The sequence below is a fragment of the Solea senegalensis genome, linkage group LG1 (assembly GCF_019176455.1).
Source record: "Solea senegalensis isolate Sse05_10M linkage group LG1, IFAPA_SoseM_1, whole genome shotgun sequence".
NCBI classification, from domain to species: domain Eukaryota; kingdom Metazoa; phylum Chordata; class Actinopteri; order Pleuronectiformes; family Soleidae; genus Solea; species Solea senegalensis.
The window spans coordinates 28,513,928-28,538,306 of NC_058021.1; the positions used below are offsets into that span (position 1 = coordinate 28,513,928).

The 24,379-nt window shown below is 39.8% G+C and overlaps 1 protein-coding gene across 3 annotated transcripts in view; it reads right to left on the bottom strand.

Moving 5' to 3' along the window:
- Positions 1-351: 351 nt before the first annotated feature.
- myom1b (myomesin 1b) overlaps positions 352-24,379 on the bottom strand; it is a 28,412-nt gene continuing 4,384 nt past the window's right edge. The window contains exons 6-41 of one of the 3 annotated variants that reach the window (XM_044034928.1): positions 24,196-24,288; positions 23,162-23,250; positions 22,955-22,996; positions 21,881-21,895; positions 20,989-21,150; positions 20,678-20,839; positions 18,966-19,107; positions 18,418-18,617; positions 17,553-17,606; positions 17,321-17,445; positions 16,587-16,770; positions 16,306-16,480; positions 16,089-16,210; positions 11,083-11,279; positions 10,854-10,980; positions 10,568-10,752; positions 10,365-10,479; positions 10,109-10,265; positions 9,931-10,037; positions 9,294-9,338; positions 9,053-9,189; positions 8,786-8,930; positions 8,488-8,547; positions 7,877-7,944; positions 7,675-7,788; positions 6,836-6,889; positions 6,350-6,437; positions 5,614-5,652; positions 5,421-5,526; positions 5,056-5,219; positions 4,910-4,946; positions 4,759-4,781; positions 4,359-4,414; positions 4,036-4,275; positions 790-919; positions 352-713 (exon numbers count right to left, since the gene is read on the bottom strand). In XM_044034928.1, the coding sequence (XP_043890863.1) occupies positions 520-713; positions 790-919; positions 4,036-4,275; positions 4,359-4,414; positions 4,759-4,781; positions 4,910-4,946; positions 5,056-5,219; positions 5,421-5,526; positions 5,614-5,652; positions 6,350-6,437; positions 6,836-6,889; positions 7,675-7,788; positions 7,877-7,944; positions 8,488-8,547; positions 8,786-8,930; positions 9,053-9,189; positions 9,294-9,338; positions 9,931-10,037; positions 10,109-10,265; positions 10,365-10,479; positions 10,568-10,752; positions 10,854-10,980; positions 11,083-11,279; positions 16,089-16,210; positions 16,306-16,480; positions 16,587-16,770; positions 17,321-17,445; positions 17,553-17,606; positions 18,418-18,617; positions 18,966-19,107; positions 20,678-20,839; positions 20,989-21,150; positions 21,881-21,895; positions 22,955-22,996; positions 23,162-23,250; positions 24,196-24,288 (4,153 nt within the window). In that variant the 3' untranslated portion in view covers positions 352-519. The remainder of the gene's footprint in view (positions 714-789; positions 920-4,035; positions 4,276-4,358; positions 4,415-4,758; positions 4,782-4,909; positions 4,947-5,055; positions 5,220-5,420; positions 5,527-5,613; positions 5,653-6,349; positions 6,438-6,835; positions 6,890-7,674; positions 7,789-7,876; positions 7,945-8,487; positions 8,548-8,785; positions 8,931-9,052; positions 9,190-9,293; positions 9,339-9,930; positions 10,038-10,108; positions 10,266-10,364; positions 10,480-10,567; positions 10,753-10,853; positions 10,981-11,082; positions 11,280-16,088; positions 16,211-16,305; positions 16,481-16,586; positions 16,771-17,320; positions 17,446-17,552; positions 17,607-18,417; positions 18,618-18,965; positions 19,108-20,677; positions 20,840-20,988; positions 21,151-21,880; positions 21,896-22,954; positions 22,997-23,161; positions 23,251-24,195; positions 24,289-24,379) is intronic. The other 2 variants (XM_044034936.1, XM_044034944.1) reach the window with 2 other exon arrangements.

The following is a 24,379-nucleotide window of genomic DNA, read 5'->3' on the forward strand; positions in this document are numbered from 1 at the left end:
CCTCCACATCATCATGTTAGTACATTAAATAAATACACGTGTGCTTTTGAGGCGCTGCACTTCTCCACGCGTGACCACGGTCTTCATTTGACCTCTGGAACCATGTGCACTTGTTGATTTAATTCATTCTGCTTGGTTGCACCTGGAGAATTCTTCATGTTTGCTTTGTTCTTCCCTCTGACAGGAAAGTGCGTGCCGCCTCTTTTAGGCTGGTGACCTGCCTTGGGCCGGCTCTGACTCTAAGCTATTATTAACCACAGAAATGTGATAATTGAAACCAATAAAGATTTGAATAGTGTCTTTATTCAAACACATATAAAAAAAAGATGAACAATAAACAAAATATCCATTGTCAAAAATGACACAAACAGTTTATGCTGTGTGGTTAAATGTCTGTGATAGTGATTTATGACATTAGATATATATATATATATATATATGTATATAATTATAACTCAAACCACAACGATTATATCAAACCTATTAATGTGTATGCCAGCCAGCCAGTGTGTCTGCAGGCTACTCATGAGTTTCTGATTTGTTGGTCAAATCTTCCTTTGCATCTTCATTTTGTTCTGAATCTGAAGGTTTTGTTTCTGCAGGAGCAGCAGCAGGAGGAGGAGCCTTATTTTTCTGCTCCTCTGGCTCCTTACTCTTCCTCCTCGTCTTTGTGCTCTCCTCTGTTCCCTCAGTGGGTGACTTGGCAACAGATTCTGCAGGAGAATAATAATCATCCAAGTCAAAACCACCTCAGACGTTACATACAGTACATTGTTTTTTACGACTCACGCTTCCTTCTCTGCTTCTCCCTCCCAGTGATCAGGGTTTTCATCTCTTCCTTCGGGGTGTTTGGGCCGAACTCTACGTTCCCCTCTGTGTCTGTCCAGTACGAGGTGACCCCGAGATCAGCGCTTTCCAGCTGAGAGGAGACAAATGTGAGTCAGCAGAAAACTCAACCGGCAGCCAAACAATTATGCTGCACTCATACTTACCCACAAAGTGCAATGAGGTCACACCTGTCAGTGATTTTCAGAGCAATACGCTTCAGTAAAAACATTTGCTTGCACACAAGTGATCATTTTTATCTATAAAATCTTCGGTTGTTTGTCCTTTATCTAGTATTTTTTTTATTTGAAGTGCAAACAGGGCCGCGAAGTTCTGTAATTTTTTAATAATAATGAATGCATTTTTCAAATATATCCTCTGACTGCATTGTATTAATCCCTTTTGATTTGAACTATTTATTCATTCATAGACGTTTCCGGATAATGCTCAGTTTATAATACAATTATTAATCTGTGATGTTCATTTATAGAATAACAAATCCACCTTTAAATAAAAGGCTCCTGTGGGAGTTTGATTAAAGGTTTCCTATGTTTTTCCCCTGGAGCCCTCAAAGTCCTTTAAAACGGCCCTGTATCCAAATTAGTCCTCTGATACAGGGTTTAAAAGCTCTATGAACTAAAAAAGAAAAACTCATTTAGGCCAAAAAATTTTGGCCTACATCAATAAAATAACTGGTTTTGTGGCTTTTCCTGACCTCACTGTCCTGTAAGGCTGCAAATGACCCCTAAATAAATAAGTTCTGTCAATTCATCCTCTTCCGTTTCTCTCCCCTATGACGGTAAACCAGGTTTCTTTGGTTTGTGGACGTAGGAATGCAGGAAGTACTGAACTAAGCTTTTGAATGAACTGATTCTAATGACTGAGTTACACCAAAAACAACTGCTTTGCTCGTCACTAATTTGTGTCACGTATAGAACGATGTCACGGCAGTTTCGTGAAGACGTGCCATCACAACCCCGCCCACATTGAGGTTCTATAGTAATGGAAAACAACGTGACTGATACCGAATCAAGTGGAATCAAGCTAAAACTGTATAATGGAAAAGCACCATATTTACTTCATCTTTACAGTTAGTTATTTATGAACAAAATTTAAAAATAAACCTCACTAACATCTTTAGTTTCTCTTCCCGTCTGGTTAATTCCCCACAAACGTCCACAGTTACACTGGCTTTGACATCACAAATTTGCAGACTTCGCTTTAACACATTGCACACTTTAAAATCGAACATTAGAGATATTATGGAGCTGCGGATTCTTATGTTCTCAAACAAAGACAAAAAATTAGGTCTATTCTACATCTATGATGTCGTCATCAAGTTTTAACAAAGTGTTCTAATCTATTTTTCATTTTTAATGCCGACAAAAGGAAAACGGCATTAGTTTTGTCATTTCAAATCAAACTTCATTTTGTTGCTCTGCTCTCGTAAATATCACGTTATTTTTGTTTCACCATAATTATTTAGCAATAAAAAAACCAAACAAGGATGTGGTTCAGGGTTGGATTACAGTAGAGGGGGTGGTTGCTCTCCATGCAGGTGGTTGATCTTCAAGGAGTCGAGGTCTACAGAAATCAGGAGTGGGAGTGAAAATGAGGGGGAAAAGCAACTGAAACAAGAGAGTGGATAAAGTGAAGAAAAAAAAAGAGGCTGCAAAAGTGAGACAACTCATAAAAGGAGGAGGAGGAAGTGGGGAAGTACGTGCTCGTTTTTTTATTAGAGTCATAGAGAAACAGGGGAACAGGAAGTGAAGCAATAATCTCTGCTGTTTGGGATTAACAGTCTTCATTCACATCATCATTATGAAGAAAGGAGGCGTCACAATCATTACCACAGGACTGAAGGGATGTGAACAAGGAGAGGACAGACGTACAGTTTTCACTACAGTCAGGGACGCAGTGAAGTGACGCCGTGAATTAAACAAAGGAAACAAACAGGACAGAACATGGACGCAAATGAAAACATTATTCATGAAAAGGATCACATTTTTAGTCGGTTTGCAACAAATGTGAACACGTCTGCAGATTTATTCTCCTAAAGCACAACATTGGTTTTTAGGTACGATCGTGACTTTCACTGCTGATCTAAGAAATTGTGTTATGTTATTGTCGGAATATCAACAAAAATATGACACAACTACACTAAAGATGTGTCAAATGTCGGTGAAATTGTTTTCATTTGGCAGGAATTGAAAATGTAATAATTACACTTGTTCTCATTTAGGACCAACCTGTTTTACATTAGCAAAATAAACATTGTTTTTTGGTTTCGATGCCAAGTGAAGGTTAGGTGGGTTCTTTAACACACTTGGAAAAGAAGGATGAGGTAAGGTGATATTCAGCTGCAACATGCAACTTCACCAATATACAGTAAACTGATACACTGATATGTTCAATTGCTTGAGAATAAATGTGTGACCCAATAAAGCTGGATCATCAGAGAATCACTGCTTCTAAACCCCTTTATGAACACAGTTTATGTGCAGTCACAGCAAAGAAAACGATTTTCTAAAACTTAAAAACACATTAAACCGGCACAAATTTGCATTCCTGACCTTTGCATGATTCACAAACCGGCCACACCTGATTGAAACTTAGTTATTAAAACAGCAAACACTTGGATAAATGACTGTGTGACCGTCCCATTCTCATTTTATTTAAGTTGTTTTTAAACGCTAAGCTTAATGTTCCAGATTCTCACGATGACTAAACAAACAGAGGTACACACCATTTGTTGCAAACAGAATAAAAACATGTAAACACAACAACCATATGGTTTTCAGTAAATATTCATCACTGGCTTCCCCCCTTTGACTCCAACATGACATATCTTAAACCATTTGGCTTCCGTTTGTCAACTTATGCTTCATTTATTCTTCTAAAGCAAACACGTGGCCTCTCTTTTTTGAATGCTACAACTTTACACAAACAAAAAAACTAAAATTGCACAAGTAACGCTTCGAGTGAGCAGAAAGTCACAAATCTGGGCCAAATCTCTAGCGTCTTCTTCCTCTGAACCGATTTGTTCTGATCTGTTTTGTTTTAGCACCTCAAGTTTTATATTTTATATTCTACACAAACACCTAACGACGTCCTCCAGCCCTTTTCCTTCTCTTTTTTTCTCCCAGTGTTTTCATTTTATACATATATACGACAAGATTTGGACCGCTTCTATTTTTTCTTGGCGCCCACCTCATCAGGGATGAAGACACTTATGGTGAAGTCTCCGCTCTCTGTACCGTACTTGTTCTTCACCAGGATGCTGTATTTCCCGGAGTCCGACGTCTTCACGGCGGTGACGGTGAAGCTGGCGAACTTGCCGGACTCGAACTTCAGGATGATGTGATCGTCTGATGTGATCTCCCTGTCGTTCTTTAGCCAGGTGACCTCTGGCGAGGGGTCGCCAGAAATGTTGCAGGTGAGATTGAGAGCCTGAGGTAGGAGCAGAAGTCACAATTAAAGGCCGACTGATGTGCAGACATTTGATGAACAAGTCAATTTACAAGACATGTTACCTTGCCCTCCTGGATGGTGACCACGTCAGGCAACCCTCCTGCGACTCGAGCACGACCTGTGAATGAAACATGTCATTTAATTATATATAATAAAGTCTTGACCAAGTGTACTGAGACAAGACAAGACCAAGACTTTTAGGGACCTAAATACATAACAATATCAGCTGTGGTCTTAACCAGTCCAGATTTAAAATCCAGAGTCTTCTAGACAGAGTAATAATGTGTCAGATTCCAAGACAAAAACCAAACACTGCAAATAAGAATAAACAAGGGGAAGCTAAGATTAGTTGGAAAGAACAGAAATAACGATAACATCATCACTTTTTTAGACTCATAGGAAACATTACATTGTAACTGATAAGACAGGATTATTTAAGCCACTGTAAACGGTGTGATTTACCTCTCTCTGCAACAGCAGCAGCTCTGGAGGAGGTAAAAAAAAAAAAGAGGAAACAAATCAGATCAAAGGTAATAACAATCATTGGTTCAAGTTTAGACTTTATACTTGATGACTGCTAATTTAGTGCCAAAGTTTAGTTACTTAAACTTACTTGAGTCTCTGGAATTCTGCGAAAGCATCATCAAATGCTGTAAAACAAACAAGCAGTTTAGACTTATATAAAAAATATATAGTATGAAGAATAAAAAACTACATTTCTTTAAAAAAACAACAACAAAAAAACAACGACAGTCTCACCTTGACCAGACAACTCCACGGTTCTCCTCAGGCCGCCCTTTCCGTCGTGGAACTCGATGGCGTATTTGCCTGTGTCTTTCTCTGTGGGCTCTGTGATCTGCAGCCACAGCTGCTCCCCGACCACACCGCTCTTTATACGCTCAGAGAAGGAGATGGCCGAGTCCCTGTCAGAGTCAACACAGACAGCCACATTAAAAAAAAACAGAAACATGTCACAGTAAACACACATACTGTACAGTTTCCAGACAAATATTACTAGAAGGGCCTTGAAGGAGTGACTTCTGAGCAAATATTACTGTCATTGTTAGAGTAACTTCCCCGTTTCTCACACACATATTTAGTATATAAATGTTTGGGCTGCTCACTTGTAGTGCCATGTTACTTGGAGTAAATCGGTATAGAAGTTGACAAAGGTGTAGAGTCTGATGCCCTTTTCTGTGCTGGTGATCTTCAGTGGGGTGGAGGAATTGGCTGCAAGTCAAGGTTTTTTTGAATATTCATTTTTTTGGTAATAAAAGACAAAATCAAAACAATCATGAATAAAAAGTTCCTCCTTACCAATGAAACTGAAAACCTCATTCATCAAATCCTTGAAACCTTGAAGACATGAAGATGAGATCATTTAAGTGTCAAAAGACTGGGTTTAAACAATGTTTAAAATACGTAGAAAAGGAGGTGAATTTATGTTATTCGTATTTTCTTAACTCATGATCTAAATATATGGTTGCTTTCTTTTCAATTATTAACCCTTTAACACCTAACCCACAATATATCTGTCTGGACTTGTTTTTTTTGTGTTAATTTTAACCTTAAAAAGGGCCAGTGAGTAAGTGCTTTTGCACATTTTTCCAGAATAACAATATCTGGCAGTTATTTACGATTTACTGCATGTTGAAATAGTGTATTAACAGTTTAAAATGAAGAAAAACAAAGGTTGTACAGGAACAGGTTTGGCAAGTTGTCTTTGTCTCAATGAGTAAAAACGGGCCAAAAAATGTTTTTCCAACTCTCTCCTCTCTGGACGCAGATTCTCCGGCTTCCTGCAAAAGCGTGAGTGAAATTACCGTAATAACCACATGTTGGCTTTCATTCATAATCTCAGCTTTCAGAAACAGTTGGCACAAAATGTCGCAAACGTGTCATCGGTGATACAATCAGTGTTAAAGGGTTAAAGTTTATGTGGAAATATGAAGCCTCAATTATATTTCTTTGTCATAAGAGTTTGATAATGACATCTTAGAGATTGTTTTTTTACTCCCTGATATCACACTGATACAGGTGTTTTAATGATTACCTTGATCTGTCAAATTCAAAGTGGACGTGTCCTTTCCTCTGTCGTCCTTCAGAACAACCTCATACACTCCAGCGTCTTTCTTGGAAATCTGACAAAGAAAATGATGACGAAAATGAAAGTCAAATAAAGTTGTGGACACCACTGTATATAAATCAAATAAAATCACACAAAACATACATAGAAAACCCTTTACAAAACTCACAAGGACCCAAAGTGCTTTACATGACATCACAAAATAGTCGGAATAGAACATACAAGAAAGAATCAGTCAAATAATTACACATTCAGAGGAATATGACGGTGGAAACACAAGAAAAGGCAAAGCTTTTCTCTTCTGCTGTGATGCTGCAGAAGACACATACTGTACATAACAAAGAGGCAAAAAAGCAAACAAACAAACTTGACAATAAAACATTCCCAAGCAAAATAATAATAATAATAATAACAATAATAAAAAACAGATCACAATAGAAAACTGATCCCAACTTTTAAGGTTTTCCCGATTTTCTCTCCGACTGCTGTGTCTGCGGGACAGGTGCACTGAAATGTGAAAACATGTGACATCATGTTTAAATGTTGTGTTTGACGTGAAGCGGCGGCACAGCCACAGGGCGCCGCTCGCACCCACGCTCAGAGAGCGATGACACATTGACAGTGAGTGAGTGAGTGAGTGAGTGAGTGAGTGATGAGATGTGGATGAAGACGGCGTTTGAATGAAGTGTGACATGAAAGATAAACATGATAACAGCATCAGAAAATGTAGAGGTAAATAATTTGGTGTTGAATAGTCATTTTGTTTTATTCAGAGCTCATTAATGATCCTGGGAAATAAAAACCTTCAAATTGTCTTTGTCAAACATGTTTGTGTAATCTAGATGCAAAGAGAGAAAAACGTTATGTGCTTTAAGATAAAGTACTAAGAAAATAAGCCAATACAAATGTGCAATAATTCTGCGTCACTGCACGTTCTCCTGTTTTGTTTACTTCCACAATTAAAATGTGTACATTGTTGTATATTTTATTAAACGTCATAACATTCAACTTTTATATTCCTGTGCTGGTTCCTTGTAGTATTACTTATTATTTTTTACGCATTATATTTGTCTCATTGTATTGCATATTTTATCACCTATCCTAACACTGTTTGTATCAGTCATCTCAACCCTTTCTAGCTGTCGTCACAAGTGAATTTCTTCAGTGTGGGATCAATAAAATCTAATCTAATCCAAAAATAGACTCAATATTTAGCTGTGGAGTGCAGACATTAACAGAGCTGTGCAGGGAGAAATATTTGATACATAGGTGTTTTCTCTTCATATTCTCACCTGAGCTATTTCCAGCTTCAACACTCCCTCTGTGAAGCCCAGATGCTCGTCCGATTTGATCTCACGTCCGTCTTTGTACCACACAGCTGACGTTTCCTTCTTCACATTTCCAACCTGAAACACAACAGGATAATGTGATAAATGAAAACATTAAGTTAAACACACACACACACACACACATCATATAAACTCTTTACCTCACCTTGCATTTCAGCACCACACAACACTCTGGTGTCAACTCGTAACTCAAATACTCGATAAAGTGAGGACCTGAAACAAACAAGGCAGTTGTATGAGAATGCACGTCATAACATTTTAACCTCGTACAATATTAAGCACAACCCTGGTTTATATTAAGCTCATACTGTACATGTTCTAGTTACTTAATGTATATACTGTGCAGTGTATTCTATTTTTATAATCCTAATAATCAATATCTTCTAAATTGCATGTTTATTTATTACCTTTACTGTCTTTGCTGCTGCTGTTCATTTCCTTGTTGAGAGACTAATAAAGGATTATCTTATCGATTCATTGATTAGCTGAAAATGTATGACAATTTATTGATTATCTGACTTGTTTTTACTATTAATTTGCTGTTTCCAGTGTGAAAAGTTTCACTTTTTGGTCTATTTCAGTCAAAACTTGAGATGTAAACAAGCCTGTTGACTGGCCAAAACAGTTACAGATGTCAGAAGACAAAGCAAGTATTTGTTTCGCCCATGAGCTCATCAGCAGCAGATTAAATGACAATAAAAAACTAATCATTTTATTCAGTTGCAGCCCTCATTTCCATTGATTTTACTCTCATACCTTGTTTTCTGAACCACTCTTTTCTCTGAAACTCAGATTCCTTCTGTAGCTCCTTGAAAACTGCAGAGAAACAAAAAAAAAAAATCAAGCGATAATTACTCTTACTATTAGACATGGACGTGTTCTGCCCTCTAGTGTCCAGAACTTAGAGCAGCTGGGCTGAACTTTGCATTAGTGCCAACTACACTTAACAGGCCTCATGGGTTTGCGAATGGCAGAAAAATGAATAACTGAAGTCATGCTTTTTAAAGGTTTGTATCAGAAGCTTCTCTGTGCTTTTAATTTGGCCCAAGCATACCGTCTCCTATCAGAACCAGGCTGGACTGGTTTGTCGCTTTCCCATCTTTTAGCTGGAAAGTGAAGGTGCCCTCGTCCGCCGGGGTCAGAGAATCCATGACCATCTCAATGATGCCACTACTCTTGTCGAAGTTCATCTTATATTTCTGCAAAAAGAAGCAACTCTGAATCTTTACATTTCACATCTAAACTACCTAAACCCAGCACAAACAAAACTCCCAAATTGATACACATGCAAAACACTTATTCTCCTTTGTTTATCGCTGACCTCCCCCTGAGAGATAAGGTTGTCATTGAACACGTATTCGACTTTGGCATCGGCTGAAATCTTCTCCGCCTGCAGCCAGAAGCGAACTTTGCCTTTCTCCAGCATCTCCACGGCCAACTCTGACTTCAGGGGAATAACTGATTTATAGAGGAGGAGGAATAAAGTAAGAAAGAGTGGGAGCCATGGAACATGATACACTTAAAAACACGGCAGTGACAGGACGTGAGGTTGATTTACTTACTGGGAAATTTGTGCTCGTGACTGACCACCAGTAGCCTCTTCAGCTCTGAGGAGAGGGAGATTCATCAAACAGACATTATTGCATTTTTTAAAACATGAAACTGACAGGTCAGGCTTTTTTCAAGTGTGGTTATGCATCACTGAGACATGGAGGCACTTTTTCTTGCCTTTAGACGGCCTTTTCTGACTGGACACTTAAGTTTGTCCGGCTTTGTAAACTGCTTACTTCCCACACCAAAGTCCAAAGAGAAAATCCATGATTTAACAGAAAACAGGAGTTGTTGAGCCTCTGCGGCCACCGTTATTTAATTTAAATGTGTCCTTTTGTGAATTTGGTGTTTGAAATCATTCATTTGAATTTATGTCAGCGACACTAACTTACCAAACAAGGCAGAAGTGGACCAGCTCCTACCATGTTCCCATGAGCTAAAAACACTGGTTTTCTCACTTCAGTACAGAAGCAGTTTCCATACTTGAGTTTCCAGTTGTAAAAGGCTGTCTGATGATGAAACAGTCTTAAGATATTGTAGAATCCAGCAGACAGATTTTATCAGGCCTCCATGTCTTAGACAAGTTCCCAGCTCAGACAGCATGCACAGCAAACTTTGGAACTGTCTCTTTTACATCTTTAAACCTACCTTCTGCAGAGAGATCGTAGCTGGATGAAGCACCATCCGTGTGGGTGACAAGGCAGGAGTACAGGCCAATGTCCTCCTCCGCAGGAGCATTGAAAACCGCTTTAGACCTGCAAGAATACCCATTATTTTACTGTAGGTATAAATAAACTAATGAAAAAAATATGGTTTATTCACTAACTTGTTTCCCTTTGTCTCTACTGTCAAGCGAGATGCGTCTGTGATATCCTCATAATTCTTGGACCAAACAAATTTGGAGTCAGGGGTCAGGTCACAGCATTCAAAGTTCAGAGAGATAACGCCGTCGTCGTCCACATCCACCACTATCTCCTTGGTGCCTGAAGAACAAGGAAAGACAAAAGGAAAACCTTTTACATTTTGTCATACGATGGAAAAGCAGCACCATTTCATCAGACTGCCTTTTTCTCCCCTCTTACCTGGTTTGGTCAGAGCTGGGACTGGCTCTGTGACGTCAGAGGTTTTACCAACACCGGCTTTATTCTGAGCACGTACACGGAACACGTACACTGCTCCTTCCTTCAGATTCTTAATCTGTGAAACACATTTTAAAAGAAATATCCACATTACACACCAGCAAATATGAATGTGATTGGGGAAAGGAGTCCAGACAACGGCGAACCTTCATGAACGTCTTCTCCGTCGCCTTGTTGTTGACTCCTCTCCATGCCTCCTCGGGGGCTTCAGCTTCCTTGATGTCAATGTAGAAGCCGTTGACTGGATCGCGGCCCTGGTACACGGGTGGTTTCCATAGCAATGACAGAGAATCACTTCGCACCTCTCTGATCTGCAGGTCATGAGGAGGTCCTGCGGGCAGAGAGCATCAGAAATGTACATTTAAAAGTTTTGATTGAAGTGGTTATAGACTGGATATTGCATCATCTGTCATGTGCAAGGTCCAAACTAACCTGGCACAGCGATGGTCCACTCCTCACACAGGAAAGTGTTACTCGGCAGTGACGGGATCCCAACACCTGCCATGTTGGCAGCTCGCACCTGGAACTGGTACTTCATGTTCTCCTTCAGGTCGGACACCTGCAGACAAAGACACATGAAGACTTCACAGCTTTTTTCCAGTTTTGAGTTGAGAACCACACACACACACACACACACACACACACACACACGTCTACTCACTCTGTAGGCCCTCTCACTGATAGCCCTGATGTTGGCCTCGTGCCATTTCCCCGGCAGGCCATCGATGACCTCACGGTAATCCACAAAGTAGCCGGTGATGTCAGCGCCGCCGATGAAGGTCGGCTGTTTCCAGGCCAGGACCATGGAATCGTGCACACACTCCAGCACACTGATGCCAAAGGGTGGAGCAGGGGAGGCTGAGATGGCAGAGAACACAAGTTAACACCACGATGTCCAAGTGAGGGAATGGACTGAGGTCATGGGAAAGAGAAGCGCTAATGTGAGGCGATACGTTTTAATCCCAAACTCCTTTTAAACACCTCTGCCCAGTTGCTCATAATTAACCCTTAGAACACACGCCGTTTTTTTCCCCTCCCATTAATGTTAAAATGTATATACAGAGGCTATAAGAATGTACAATAGTGTCTTTTCACCAACTATATAAATACAACTGAGCAAAAAGTACATTTCATAGATCCCTTGGCTTGTTTTTATGAACAAAAATAGAAGAAATATTGTCTATTTTGTGACTTCTGCACAATTATTTAATAAACGTGAGATAAAATTAATCAGAATTTTGACTCATATAACACATATAATGCATTTTGTAAAGCCTGAAGATGACCTATAAGCACACACCTCTAGGATGTCCATACAAGAGTTATTATATTATTTCCACTGCAATTTACCAAGGGTGCACCTGTGGTTGAACAGCATAAAAAAAACTATATATACGAGCCAGTGTTTCAGGGCTGTATAACATGGCAAACTCATGGGATAATAAATTAATTAAAACATCATTTTAATAAATATTGTAATTCATTTTTGTGATAGATCCCACTTAATTCTACACATAGGACATCAAGAGGGAAAATTGGGTAACAAACCTCCAATTTTGGCTAATCTAAGAAGTATTAACTCCTGTAAAATTTGTGTACAAAGTAAATCTTTTATTTTTGTCAAATATACGGGACACACCATAATTCTTAAATGTTAGAAGTGCTGGTTTAGAGTAAGATGCTTCAACAGCAGCTATTTTGACTAAACACCAGTCAAGAAAAAAATAGTTTGAGTTCTATTTTTGCTGGCTCATTGTCCTGAATAATCATTTTATTCTCAGCAAGGAACCAAATAAACATGTACATCTCGCACAATTTGCATAAAGAACAATGATTTACAGATGGAAGAGGGACTGTGAGAAAATGCTGACCTATTTGTCACGGTGATAATAAATTGGGCTGTCATACGAGGAGTCATGTGAACTCGATACTAATTTATGGGCGAGGACGTGGTTAAAGTGTTGCTACGTACGTACAAGTTTCCCCATGGTCACGTTGAGGGTGCAGACATGTGGGGCTTTTTCCATGACACTGTGTGTGTGTGTTTGTGTGTTAAAGTGCTCGGGGTATTCAGGAGTGCTGGTGGTGGAGGGAGTCAGGTAACATGAAGACACCCGGTCATTTGTGTGTGAGAGTTGGTGTTTGGGCAAAAACCACTGACAAGCGTGACTGTGTTGAGTTAAAGTTTTGGGAGGTCTTTTTTTATATTTACTTACCTTGTATGAGGAGAATACCAGAAGAGCACCTCATCACCTGTTCACTGATTGTTTTATTTCAAATGCTCTTGAATATAAAAGAGGTACAGAACTGAATGAATGTGGCTGTATGAGGTACTTGCACATTGATTTTAGCCACCTAATAAAATCTGACTAATAAAGTCTTTTTTAGTCTTTTTTAGTTTATCTGTGAGATACATTGTATCTCACAGATAAACAACCTTTTCTGACTGGAAACCTAAGTTTGTAAATACCATCGAGAAAATCAGTGTTTTTAAGCTCACATAGACACTGGAGCTGCTGCTCAACTACTGCCTCTTTTCTTACGTGTCACATGTAAATCTGAATAAAGGATTTCAAATGCTGAAGTTACATAATCACATATTTGACTTAAGAATAGAGGCATTGAAAGATTACGAAATCCTTCATGCCTTGATTTTTTTAAATGGACTTTGGTGTAGTGAGTGAGTGGATTGCAAGGTGACACAAGCATCACTTTTCAGCCAAAAAATGCCAATTTAAAGGGTCAAACATATTCTTGAGATATTGTAGTCTTAAGCAGGGTAAGACTAAGACCACAATAATTGTATTCTGACTAAAATCCCAAACTACCCTTTTAATGGATCCTGACTAAGGGAAATGTTGTGGTACAAGTGTGGTTTGTTTTGGACTTGATGAAAAGGTTTCCACATGACCGGAGCTCACCTGTTGACTCTCTCCTTGGCCTCGCTGAGTCCTCATTAGCAGCAGTGTCTACTACAGTGAACTCACGTGCCTGTGTGGACTCAGGCCCGTTAGCCGACTCTACAGCCTGATCCTGAACCTCAGCAGTGACTGGCTCTAAGTGTGCAGCTGGGTCTACGTCAGTGCATGAGTTAGAAACTGAGTCTTTTGCCAGGTCGGGGGCACAGGACACACTGCCTCGCTTACACCCTTTGCTTTTGTTTTGTGCAGGCTTAGGGTTGTGGTCCGGCTCTGTGCAACCTGACCCAGCATCCCCGGCCCCCTCCCTGGCTTCAGTGTCAGCCTGAGCTTTTTTACTACACTTTTGCTTAGTGACAGGGAGGGACTGGACAGTTTCATGCGTGTCCGTCCAGCGTGGCCTGTGCTCAGTTAGTGAGCCCACGTTACCCCCCGGCCCCATCTCCGGCAACACACCATGTGGGATGCCGCCCCCTACAGGAGTTAGCAGAGAAGAGCAGAAGAGGCTTTTAAAAAAAACAAGCATAAGATGCATCCATTCACAAGACACAGCTTACTCCAGTCACACAATATAGAGAAGAAAACAGGCATAAACACAAAAAAAGCTAGATTATACATCAGCCTGTAAGATTCAGTAAAAAATGTCTTCATCTAACTGGAAGTGAAAAATGAAGACAAGATGATCAGGAAGTGACATCCATGTGTGAGGACGATTATGAGAACATGCCAAGTGCATTGAAGTGGTATAACAAATATTAAGAGGTGTTACTTCTCTTTAATGAACTTTACATAAAGTGTATCATCATAATTAATAGTCGAGCTTAAAGATATGTCAGTGTACAGCAGATCATATTGGCTGTATTTGTTTTTAATGTGTTTAATTTCACAAAGGAAAACTGAGCATTTGCTGCTCAGCACAAAGCTGGTCAGTGAAATGTGTGACATCCGAAAATGTGTTAGGTTTGTTGCAGGAACACATGCACAAGATGAGCAAAATCGGATGCAACAGCAGCTTTGTTCCGTGAACAAAGAACTACGAATCTATATTGTTTATCCACTTTAACCAAGAATCATATATAGAGAAATTCATATTTTTTAATTCTGATAATCTAATAATAAAATAAGAATAAATAAAAAATAAGAACAAAGATGTGCTAAGAAAATTTGATTATATCATACAGTTTGTTGTAACATGTAAAATTAGAGATTGTCTATCTTCTATAAAGGAACTATAAACACACTCAAATCTCTGATAAGACATTGTCGTTTTGTTGCATTTATAGATGGAAGCGTTTGCTTTTGCAGATTATAAAATAATTAGAAAAAAATGTTCCTTCTGTGCAACATCATTACACAATAGGCCAGGATTTATATTCATGAATGTAAGGCATCATAACTAAAATCTTTTTGTGCCTTAAAAAATAAGCAGATCTATATTAACCTCATCAAACCCCTGTAAATGAAAAGCTAAACCTAATCCAGGTTCTAAAACTTTATTCTAGTCATTTAATTTGTAAAATATTTGTGTATAGACACACGTTACTTTAAATTTGTATATTGTAAATACAATGTTATGTGGAAACTTCCCAATTTACTCCAAATGCTTACTGTTTTATAAGATGTAAAACTAGGCTGCATTATCTTTAATTAATCTGATATAGTTTAATTATTGAAACCCTTTTAACTGCCATGTTAGCTGGTTAGTATGAACAAAAAGGAAGTACCCATGGGGTTGGGAGAGGTGTGTGCCGATACCTTTAGCACCACGTGGGGTTGCCGACACATTTTGTGTCCAGGGGTAGGTGAGGGACAAAGGCGGAGTGTGTGTGACACTGGACTGGTTTGTAACAACCGCTGAATTGGATCGCACTGACCCAAATTAGAGGAAGTCTACAAGTCCTGAGCCTGAGTGTGTCTCAAGCTGAGCAGGCAGGAGGAAGGAGGAGGAGGAGGAGGAGGTGGTGGTGGGTGGGTGGAAGGTAGGTGTGGCTAAACAGGGTGGTGGACAGGTGGGATACAGAACAGTGCAGAATAAAGTGATAGGGTGAACACGTGGGACCACGGTGGAGAGAGTGTGGGTGCACACAGTGGATGCTGATGATGGACACAGCTGAAGACATGTCTCAGGAGAACAACAGCAGCCTACAACATCCTCTATTAATAAAACACGATTTTTTAATGCATTAAAAGAGTAAAGACTTTCACTAAACAGCAGTTTTTGATGTTGACATTTCACAATTCATTTTGTTTGAAAATGAGTTTAAAATTAAAACAAAAAGTAAAATCACATTGTCTAAACTTGCTTAACTCCTTCAGAATATGGTTTTCTGTATTTACTATGAAACTCCAGAAAATGTTTCTATGGGAATGTTCCTTGTAGTAAGATGATATTTAAATAGAAATAGAATGTTATTGGTAATTTGGCTACTCTTTAATGTTGTATCTGCGGCATCTGAATTAGTCAAAAGTTTGTCAAATATGAAAAACTGAAACTATTTCTGATATCACCAAGACGATTATGAATTACTGTATAATTCTAGAAATATGCTACAATGTTAAAACAAGGAAGCTCACAGACAAATGACCAAAAGCAAAATGGACTCTGAAATGCAAACATCAACAGCTGTTTGTTTAACAACTTTTATACTTTATTTGCTTCATAAATTATTAATTTGCTTCAAGTTGGATTTTCTTTTAAGCCAAAAATCTAAGCATATAATAAACTGTAATTGGTCTTCATCTGACTCACCAATAGCAGCCTTCACCTCCACAGGCTCAGACTCCGGTGAGAACTGACTGAGCCCTGCTGCGTTCACTGCCCTCACCCTGAACACGTACTTCTCTCCTGTCATCAGCCCGTGGCAGATGAACCTGTAAATCATGTTTCATTCTATGATTGTGGCACATTATCGTCCATAAAATAAGCAAAATCCTGCCAAATCCTGCCAAAAAAGTGTTATTTTTACCTGGTTACATTCACCGGCTTGTTGTTGCACGGCTCCCACACGTGGCTGCCCACGATGCTCCCTTCAATGTAGTATCCCACCAACTCTTTGGCGTCACGGGACGCCTCCCAAGACACAACTACTGACGTGTCGGTGTTTCTCGTGGGAACCACTTTGCCTGGGGCAGATGGGATATCTGCAGGCAGGAACAAAGTACATCTAAAGAACTTAAATGACAAACAAACAAAAGCTTTTCTACTTTTCATAAAGCCTGAGTGTCTCCATTTCTGTTGATTTCTCACCAAGCTTGTCACCGACTGTGAAGGCCTCAGTTGGGTTAGAGGGTTCACCGACACCGGCAGAGTTGCAGCACCTGACGCGGAAACTGTAGGACTTCCCTTCAGCGAGATCAAACAATGCGAAACGAGGAGACTTGACAGGGATCTCCGTGTTCACTCTCTGCCAGCTGTCTGTGCCTGAGACACACTGACAAAGAAGAGGGCAGGGGTCAAACTGTTGTCCATCACAGGTGCACAAATGAACAACAAAATATATCTACAGTTTATGATTTCGAGCAGTGACTCGCAAACTTAAGAATGTTCTAAAACCATTTAAAATTTCCGGGTCGAACTGGAATTAGAACCAGTGACCTTAATGATGTGACGAAACAGTGCTAGCCACTACGCCATTGTGTGGGCCTGTGCTCTACATTTTTTAAATAGTATGTATTCATATTTTACAGTTATTTTAAGCTTAATTGCACAATTTAAAAAGGAAAAAGCTTTGTACACTCTCACTGCTCATCTGCAGTGATCTCATAGCCCACCAGGGGGCCCCACCCAAAACCTAATTTTAACTAGGCAAAAACACTGAGTCAGGTGGACAGAGACTGAGCTGCACACCAAGGAGGGACTATTACAGAAAGCTAGTTTCAAGGAAAGAGAAGGAGGCAATAACGCAATATTGCAGAAGCCACCTTCTGTAATACACCAAAGAAGAAGACATGGAAGACAGATCAAACAAAAATATCATTTACCTTTTCCACATAGTACATGACTCCCTCCAGGCCTTTCTCCCCAGGTGGCTTCCAACTCAGGACAACATAGTTCTTGGTTGCTTCTGTAACCTGTAGCTCAAGGGGTCTGCCTGGAACAACGCCCTCTGGTGGCCAAAATATAATATAGGATAATATGACACTGAGTTGAACTGAGTGAACCTGCCCTTCTTGTTACTGGGCTTCATGTAAAATAGCAATGATAACTTCCTACCTGCAGGCTCCTCCTCTGTGACGATGATTTGTCCGGTCCAGGGGGCAGAAGTTCCTAAAAGCAAATAAATCATCAAATTCAAGTTAAATGAAACAAACATTTACAGTCATTTATAGTAAAAGTAAGACAATTTATAAAAACAAAACCTAATTTGTGGCGCATCTATTATTGCAAGGTGGCATTAAGTTAGTGGACTTCGTGAGTATATAAAGTCAAATCTTGAAGTTACTCCTCTAAACTCAATCTATAAATCCTGCAGAAGAGATTCAAACTACCAGGGTCTTTGAATGCATCTCCTATGCTGCTCCTGTGAACCCTACATTACTTTCACTTGCTCATGAGCTGGAGTTTCAAATATTCAACGAAATATGCCATTGAATATTCAAATAGCATTTTCCTCCATAACTTTAAGCAAGGGCACCTCTAGAGATGTTCAGGGTTTCAGATAAGGGGCCAGGGGCTCTATGTGGACCCAAAATGAAGACAGCCAGTGGCACTGAGCCTTGTTGAGGGGTTTCCAACCATGTTGTCACTGTATTTTCCTACACATAGCTGATATTTAAATTTAACTGTTCTTGGGGGGCCCAACTCAGATTGTGACTCTCCTGTTTGTACCCTGATTATCTCTGGTTTTAAGGAGCCAATCAGTCAACCAGTCCTGTTTTTCTTTACCCGATTCTACTTCTAATCAAGCTACTCCAATGTGTATGGGATAGGGGAAGGCACCCATACTCCCAGGTTTTTCTGTGGGGTAGAGTTCCTACATGTAGCTACATGTACAGATTGTAAAGCCCACTAGGACAAAAACATTTGTGCATTTGAGTTATAGAAATAAAACTGATTTGGACGTGTAGTTCAGTTGTACCTCTCATGCGGGCGCGGTCTGCTGGGTCCATGGCAGCCACAGGCTCAGACACTCTGGACGGGTGACTCATGCCACTCTTGTTGACGGCACGCACGCGGAAAATATAAGAGCGACCCTCCACGAGACCGGTCACAGGGAAACGGGCGAACTTGACTGGAGTGTCATTGCACTGGATCCAATGAGTGGTGCCAACCTCACACCTGTACGTATATCAGACATTTCAATCACATATGGAAATGATTAGTATTCAAATAGATATTGTTGGAATAAAGTATGTGTCACTGGAATCTCCCTCAGTGTTGCCAATTTCCAGTAAATCTGAGTTCCAGTAAGTGTATGTTGTCAGAGGTTTGTTATATTTATATTTTTTTGGAACTATCCAAACCTAACATGGTGACATGTAACTGACAACTAGTACCATCCAGGTTTGCAGGTGTAGACCATGCAGTGGATGAGCTCTCAATTAGGCCCAACCTGTTAAACTCAAGACTTTAAACCTGGAGCTCACAAACTTGCTGTAACATCATGGTGAATTGACAATAACTGACCTGTCCACAAAGTAGCCCAGGATGGAGTTTCCACCATCAACAGCTGGCTGCTTCCAAGTGACTATAATGTAGTCCTTGTTGACATCCAGACAGCGAACATCCAGGGGAGCACCTGGTGCACCTTCAATCTCAGCATCAGAATCTAAACACAAATATTTAAAAACTCAGTTATTAATGTACACAGAGTTAATTTCTATTGATTTGAATGTGTTATGCCCGGTGTTGAACTGTGTAGCTGCAGGGTTTGACATCTCTGGTCCTCGAGTCAAACACAAGTCAAGTGCAGTGAGTGGCAGGACAGAATTAGCAGTGAAAAGAGCAGTGACTCTTACAACATGAAGATGTCAAGTCAAGTCAAGTGAGGGCACATCAAAGCTTCAGTGGTACAGACAAGAGCATGTATTTTGGTCAGTTTGAATTGCAACGTTTGTAACGTTTGTTGATTTTTGTTGCTGTTATTATTTTTGCCTTTTCATGAACAAAAATGAACAATTTTGGGATGCCATGTCCTTCCTCTGTAATCAGGCTCTGTCAGGCAAAACTACCAGACCTGACTGAGGTGTGTGCGTATGCAGTAGCAGCGCAAGGGTGGGTGGGGACAGTAAGTGTTTATATCAGTTTTATCCTTTCAAACTGCTGTCAACATGACCAACGTTTTTTTAGAAGTAGAGTTCTTAGTAGAAACTTAAACCCTGTCTCACATTAGTGCTCCATCTGTCTTGAGATAAATTTAATTCACCTTTGTGCAGCAAGTGAATGTCACCGGGTAACATCTAAACGCGACTATACTGAGAAGCACAGCCTATCAACGTGTGGAGTTGATAGGCTTACTCAGCATTGTGTGAACTCATTTGACTATGGTTTGTTTTTATTTAAAAGTTACAGAATACAGTTTTAACTACCATTGTTAGCCTCATTGCTGTCTTACTGTATATGCCACTGTAAGGAAAGAGATCTGTGTATACCACTGAAATGCATTATCAAATCATTGTGGTCAGGATGATGATGTGATCCGGCATTAACATTTTGTCCCACCTATAAAAGAACATGACGTCCTATTGTTTCTTTTTATGTGCTCACACTCACTCATTCCACAGCTGATCTCTCTGAAAATAGCAGTCAGGATCACATAATAGTTTAATATGGAGTCTGCACGTGGCCTCTTCTTTACCCTGCGACCCTGAGCAGGTGGATCAATTTTCTAGCTTGTTCATACTCAACATGGTTCCTCTGTACAATAAGCCCAAACCTCAAAGGTCAGATTGTCTCTAAATGCTAAAATAATTATCACCAACAACCTTTTCAAACAGATGCCAGTGAGTTGCCACTTTGTTGTGTCTCTATTAGAGATATCCTATTTAAAACCCCATCACTCTCCCATTAAAGAAACAATTTGACCATTAAACATGGTATGGTCATTAGGTGCCAGAGGACGTGCTGCTGTGCTGACTTCAACCTCGGAGTGATGGCATCACTTGACACAAACAAAGCCAGGGACATCTGGTTGTATTTATCTACTGTTGACTGGGGTTGCATTTAAACCGTCTGTGTGGACATACATAGGATTGTTAAGAATTAAGGGCTTGAGATCTTTCCTTTACGTGCATGAAGTAACATTTCAGTTGATGTTTTGATGTACAACAATAGCATGACTGGATGAGTTTCTACTATCCCTCTCCTTATGATGAACTGAGAGACATTTAAGGGCTCACCTCTGACGAAGATATAGGCCGAGTAGGTTTCATATCCAGACTTGGTGGTGACGCGCAGAGTGTAGAGACCCTCGTCCTCTTTGTTGAGGTGTGTGAGCGTCAGTGTGGCTCTGTCGCCGCTCCAGTGCATGTTATACCATTTGGATGGAGACAGCAGAACATCTGGGAAACAACATTAGCATCTTAAAAAAAACAATATGGCAACAAATGAAAGCTTATTTATGGCTTTTTCAAGTCCACATTTTCTTTTCTTTTTTGTTTGAAGTTTGAAAGGGCTTTGAAAAACTGTAAGTCAAAAGTTGTTTACTAACCATCTTTGTACCACTGCACCTCTGGCTGGTAGCGATGCAGAGTAGGGTAGATGATGACTGTGCACCCCAGACTCATGGTCTCCCCCTCTCTTCCAAATGACACACCAAACCTATCGACGATGTGTGTCTCGAAGTTGATGCCATATTCAGACACTGGACCATCTACGAAAAAGTCAAAGTTTGGAGTGGCGTTATTGTGCAAATCTGGCAAATGCGGTTTTGGTAAAATAACAAACTACCGTCTTCAATCGAGGGCAAATCCACATCAAAACGGAAAGAGAACAGAGGTCTAAACTTTTTGCCACATACAAAAAAACATGAACACATGTATCAAGCAAAAACAGACTAAATAAAGGTGACTGTGACTACAGATCAGTGCTCACACAAAAAACTGCATGAAATAAAATAACTTGTGTCCATGCATTGAACAGTGAAGCACACCAAACAGAAATAAACAAGATAATGTGTGGTCTTTGTTGTGGTGCTGACTGAATACTTTCCAGGCGGAAATGATCATTTTTGAAATTACAAATATTATGTACACCTTCTATGCCCTATTACTGAAAGTGGAAACCATCAACTGGCACTAAAAATCTATTTGCAGTCGAGGCAGTAAAACAAAAGCAGCAGCAAAGGACTGGAAAACCAGTTGAAGATCTTGCACTGAACTACATGAAAACATAAGCACACAATGTTACATACAGTATATACACTACACTTGTAACATTGTTGAGAATAACAGACCGTTGTTCTCCAACAGGACTAAAGACACAGGAGAAACACTGTGAACTTCACTGTGAGTGGCCATGCACGGACACATAGTGGAAGCATCAAGTTCACCAAAATGTGTGTTCACAAGTGTTTTCAAACCAGATCTCTGTGAACCTGTTACCTTGAGAAACGGCCCCTGCATTGTTGCGGCAGAATCAAAGAGACAAGAAAGTTGTTAGTTGCAGAAGCACCCACTGTTCCACCAGCCCTGCATCCCCACCACCCCCCACTCAACACTGACACCATCTAAACCAGTGGTTCTCAAAGTAGGGTTCCAGCGAACACTGAGGGTCCATAAGCCCATAGCTTGGGGATCCATGAGAAAATGAACAGTACATTTAAAAAGGAGGTAGCAATCTCAAACCTCATTGTCCAGGACAATCCATGTGTCTAGTGTTACAGTGAATTTTGATATATTTAACTACTATTTAACAAACTATTACAAATAATGCTAAAAGACTGGGTTACTGGACACCATTTCAAGTTTGTTAACCCAGCCATTACTGTGACTATGCACTATAGCATCAGCAAGCGTTTGCTTTCAAAGACATGGAACCAAATCTTCACTTTCTAGGGACATGGATGCTGGACACACTGCTGTACCACTTAGAAGTTCAAATGTGCAATGGTTTTACATCTTTTTCACAACTAAAAGTAGATATGGCAGTAAACTAAGTAAGAATGATGAGAGGGGTCTGTGGAAGATTTTTTCCAATGTAAGCATTCCCCCGGCCCCCAGAAACTATGAGAACCCCTGATGTAAAACAACCCGAGATGGGTAAATAATCGTTAGTTATGTACAATGCAGCACAATGATAAAGCAAAAGCATTGCTTTAACTTTGAGTCAGCTTAAAAACTTGTAAGGCAAAAATGATCACTTAATATCATCACGTCATTTTACCGGCGTTAGGTTAGCTGCAGCAGAAAAGCTATCAGAGTTAGCATTTAGCTGTGGATGAAAGTTGAGCAGTCAAGCTAAATACACACACCAAGAAAATGAGGAATAAAGCGAAAGCTATAAGCTGAGTGGATTATGAACCACATTCATCATAGGAACAAAATGAAAGTGAATGTTGCTTAGCATCTTCCTTTGCTAACATGCTAGCAGCTGCAATTTGTCCATTAGTTAGCAAATTAATACACAATGAAGCAGCATATTTAAAGACAACAATAACGCTGTGAATAAACACTTACGCCTCGGTGATGGCAGGTACTCATCAACTTCCCCTTTGAACCCTATGGAAAAGAAAAGCACTCTCTTTATGCATGTCAATTAAAGAACATAGCTAGAATATAAAATATGTAAACCATGTGAGACATCACAGGTGTAGAGTGTAGTTTGTTTTCTTGTGATTTGAGATATTTTCAAGAATCAACACTGGGATGTGAGGTTGGACCTACGTTTAACAATGATAGAGGCAAACGCAGAGAGCTCCCCTTTGGAGTTCATGGCAGAGGCGTGATACTGCGCCGTGTCATCGAAATCACATCTGAAAGACGAGACGATCAAGTGATCAGTGTCCACGATACACACTGAATGTTCTCCTAAAGGACTCATGAGAACTGAGCTGTTCCCCTTCCCCCACATTTCAACCTCAGCCCTTTCAACCATGTAAATAATACCGACAATGTGAGGACTGACTGTGAAGTCTTCCATAATTCCTGGCCAGGAATACGCCGGCAATAAATAGACACCAGTGGTGATGTCATCTGCACTACACAGTCTGGTGTTTCTGAACGTGCTGTATATGATGGGAACCAATGATCGAGACATAATATAAGAAATGTTTACTTCATTTTATGAAATATGTTTAAACCTGGGAATTTTTTTCTTAGTTTTCATTGTTGAATTTAGGATTTTGTGTTTGACTTGCCTTGTGTTTTAGTTTTATTCAGCATTTATCATTTGTCTTCTTGATATGATTCTGTTCTTTGTGCTAAAAAAGCAAGCCAGGTTTTGCTACAATAATGAAAATTGAGCACTGATGCTATTTTAAGCTCTCAGGGTGTAACTTGTAGGTGGGTTTATTGGCAGCAATTTAATAAACAGTCCATAAAGGTTCCGTTTGAAATAAAAAAGTTTGATTTTCACAGCCTTAGAATAATTCATTTCTGTGTTCTTATGTACTTGCCATTTTGCCCTGCTATGTGCAAATCAACAAAATGTGTTTTTCGCAGCAGATGCCTGCTTTGAAAACAAAGAACATCCTTTCTGGTATGCAAAGGCCACCATAGTTTCCTGAATGATGCAGTTTTACTAATTCTTACACACTGGACCTTTAACGCATTTGTACCACTTGATTATATTTGGTGAAATTGTTTAGTATTTAGATTATTTGTAGAAATAAATCCCTTTTTTACCGGTCATGATCCTGCAGCAGGCGTCTGTTTAAAGGCACGTTAGACAGGGATATTTTAGGGGAAGTCAGACTTACTTGTTGATCTCCAGTGAATGCACGCTGTATTTGCTCTCAAGGTTATACTTGCCAGGGTTGGCAAGGGGTTCAATTGGCACATTGTTTTTGTACCTTGTAGTTGGAATTAGAAAACACAGAAGGAAGAAAAAAGTAAAGGAAGAACAAGGTGAAAGGAAGGAAAAAGATGAAGGAGCAAGAAATA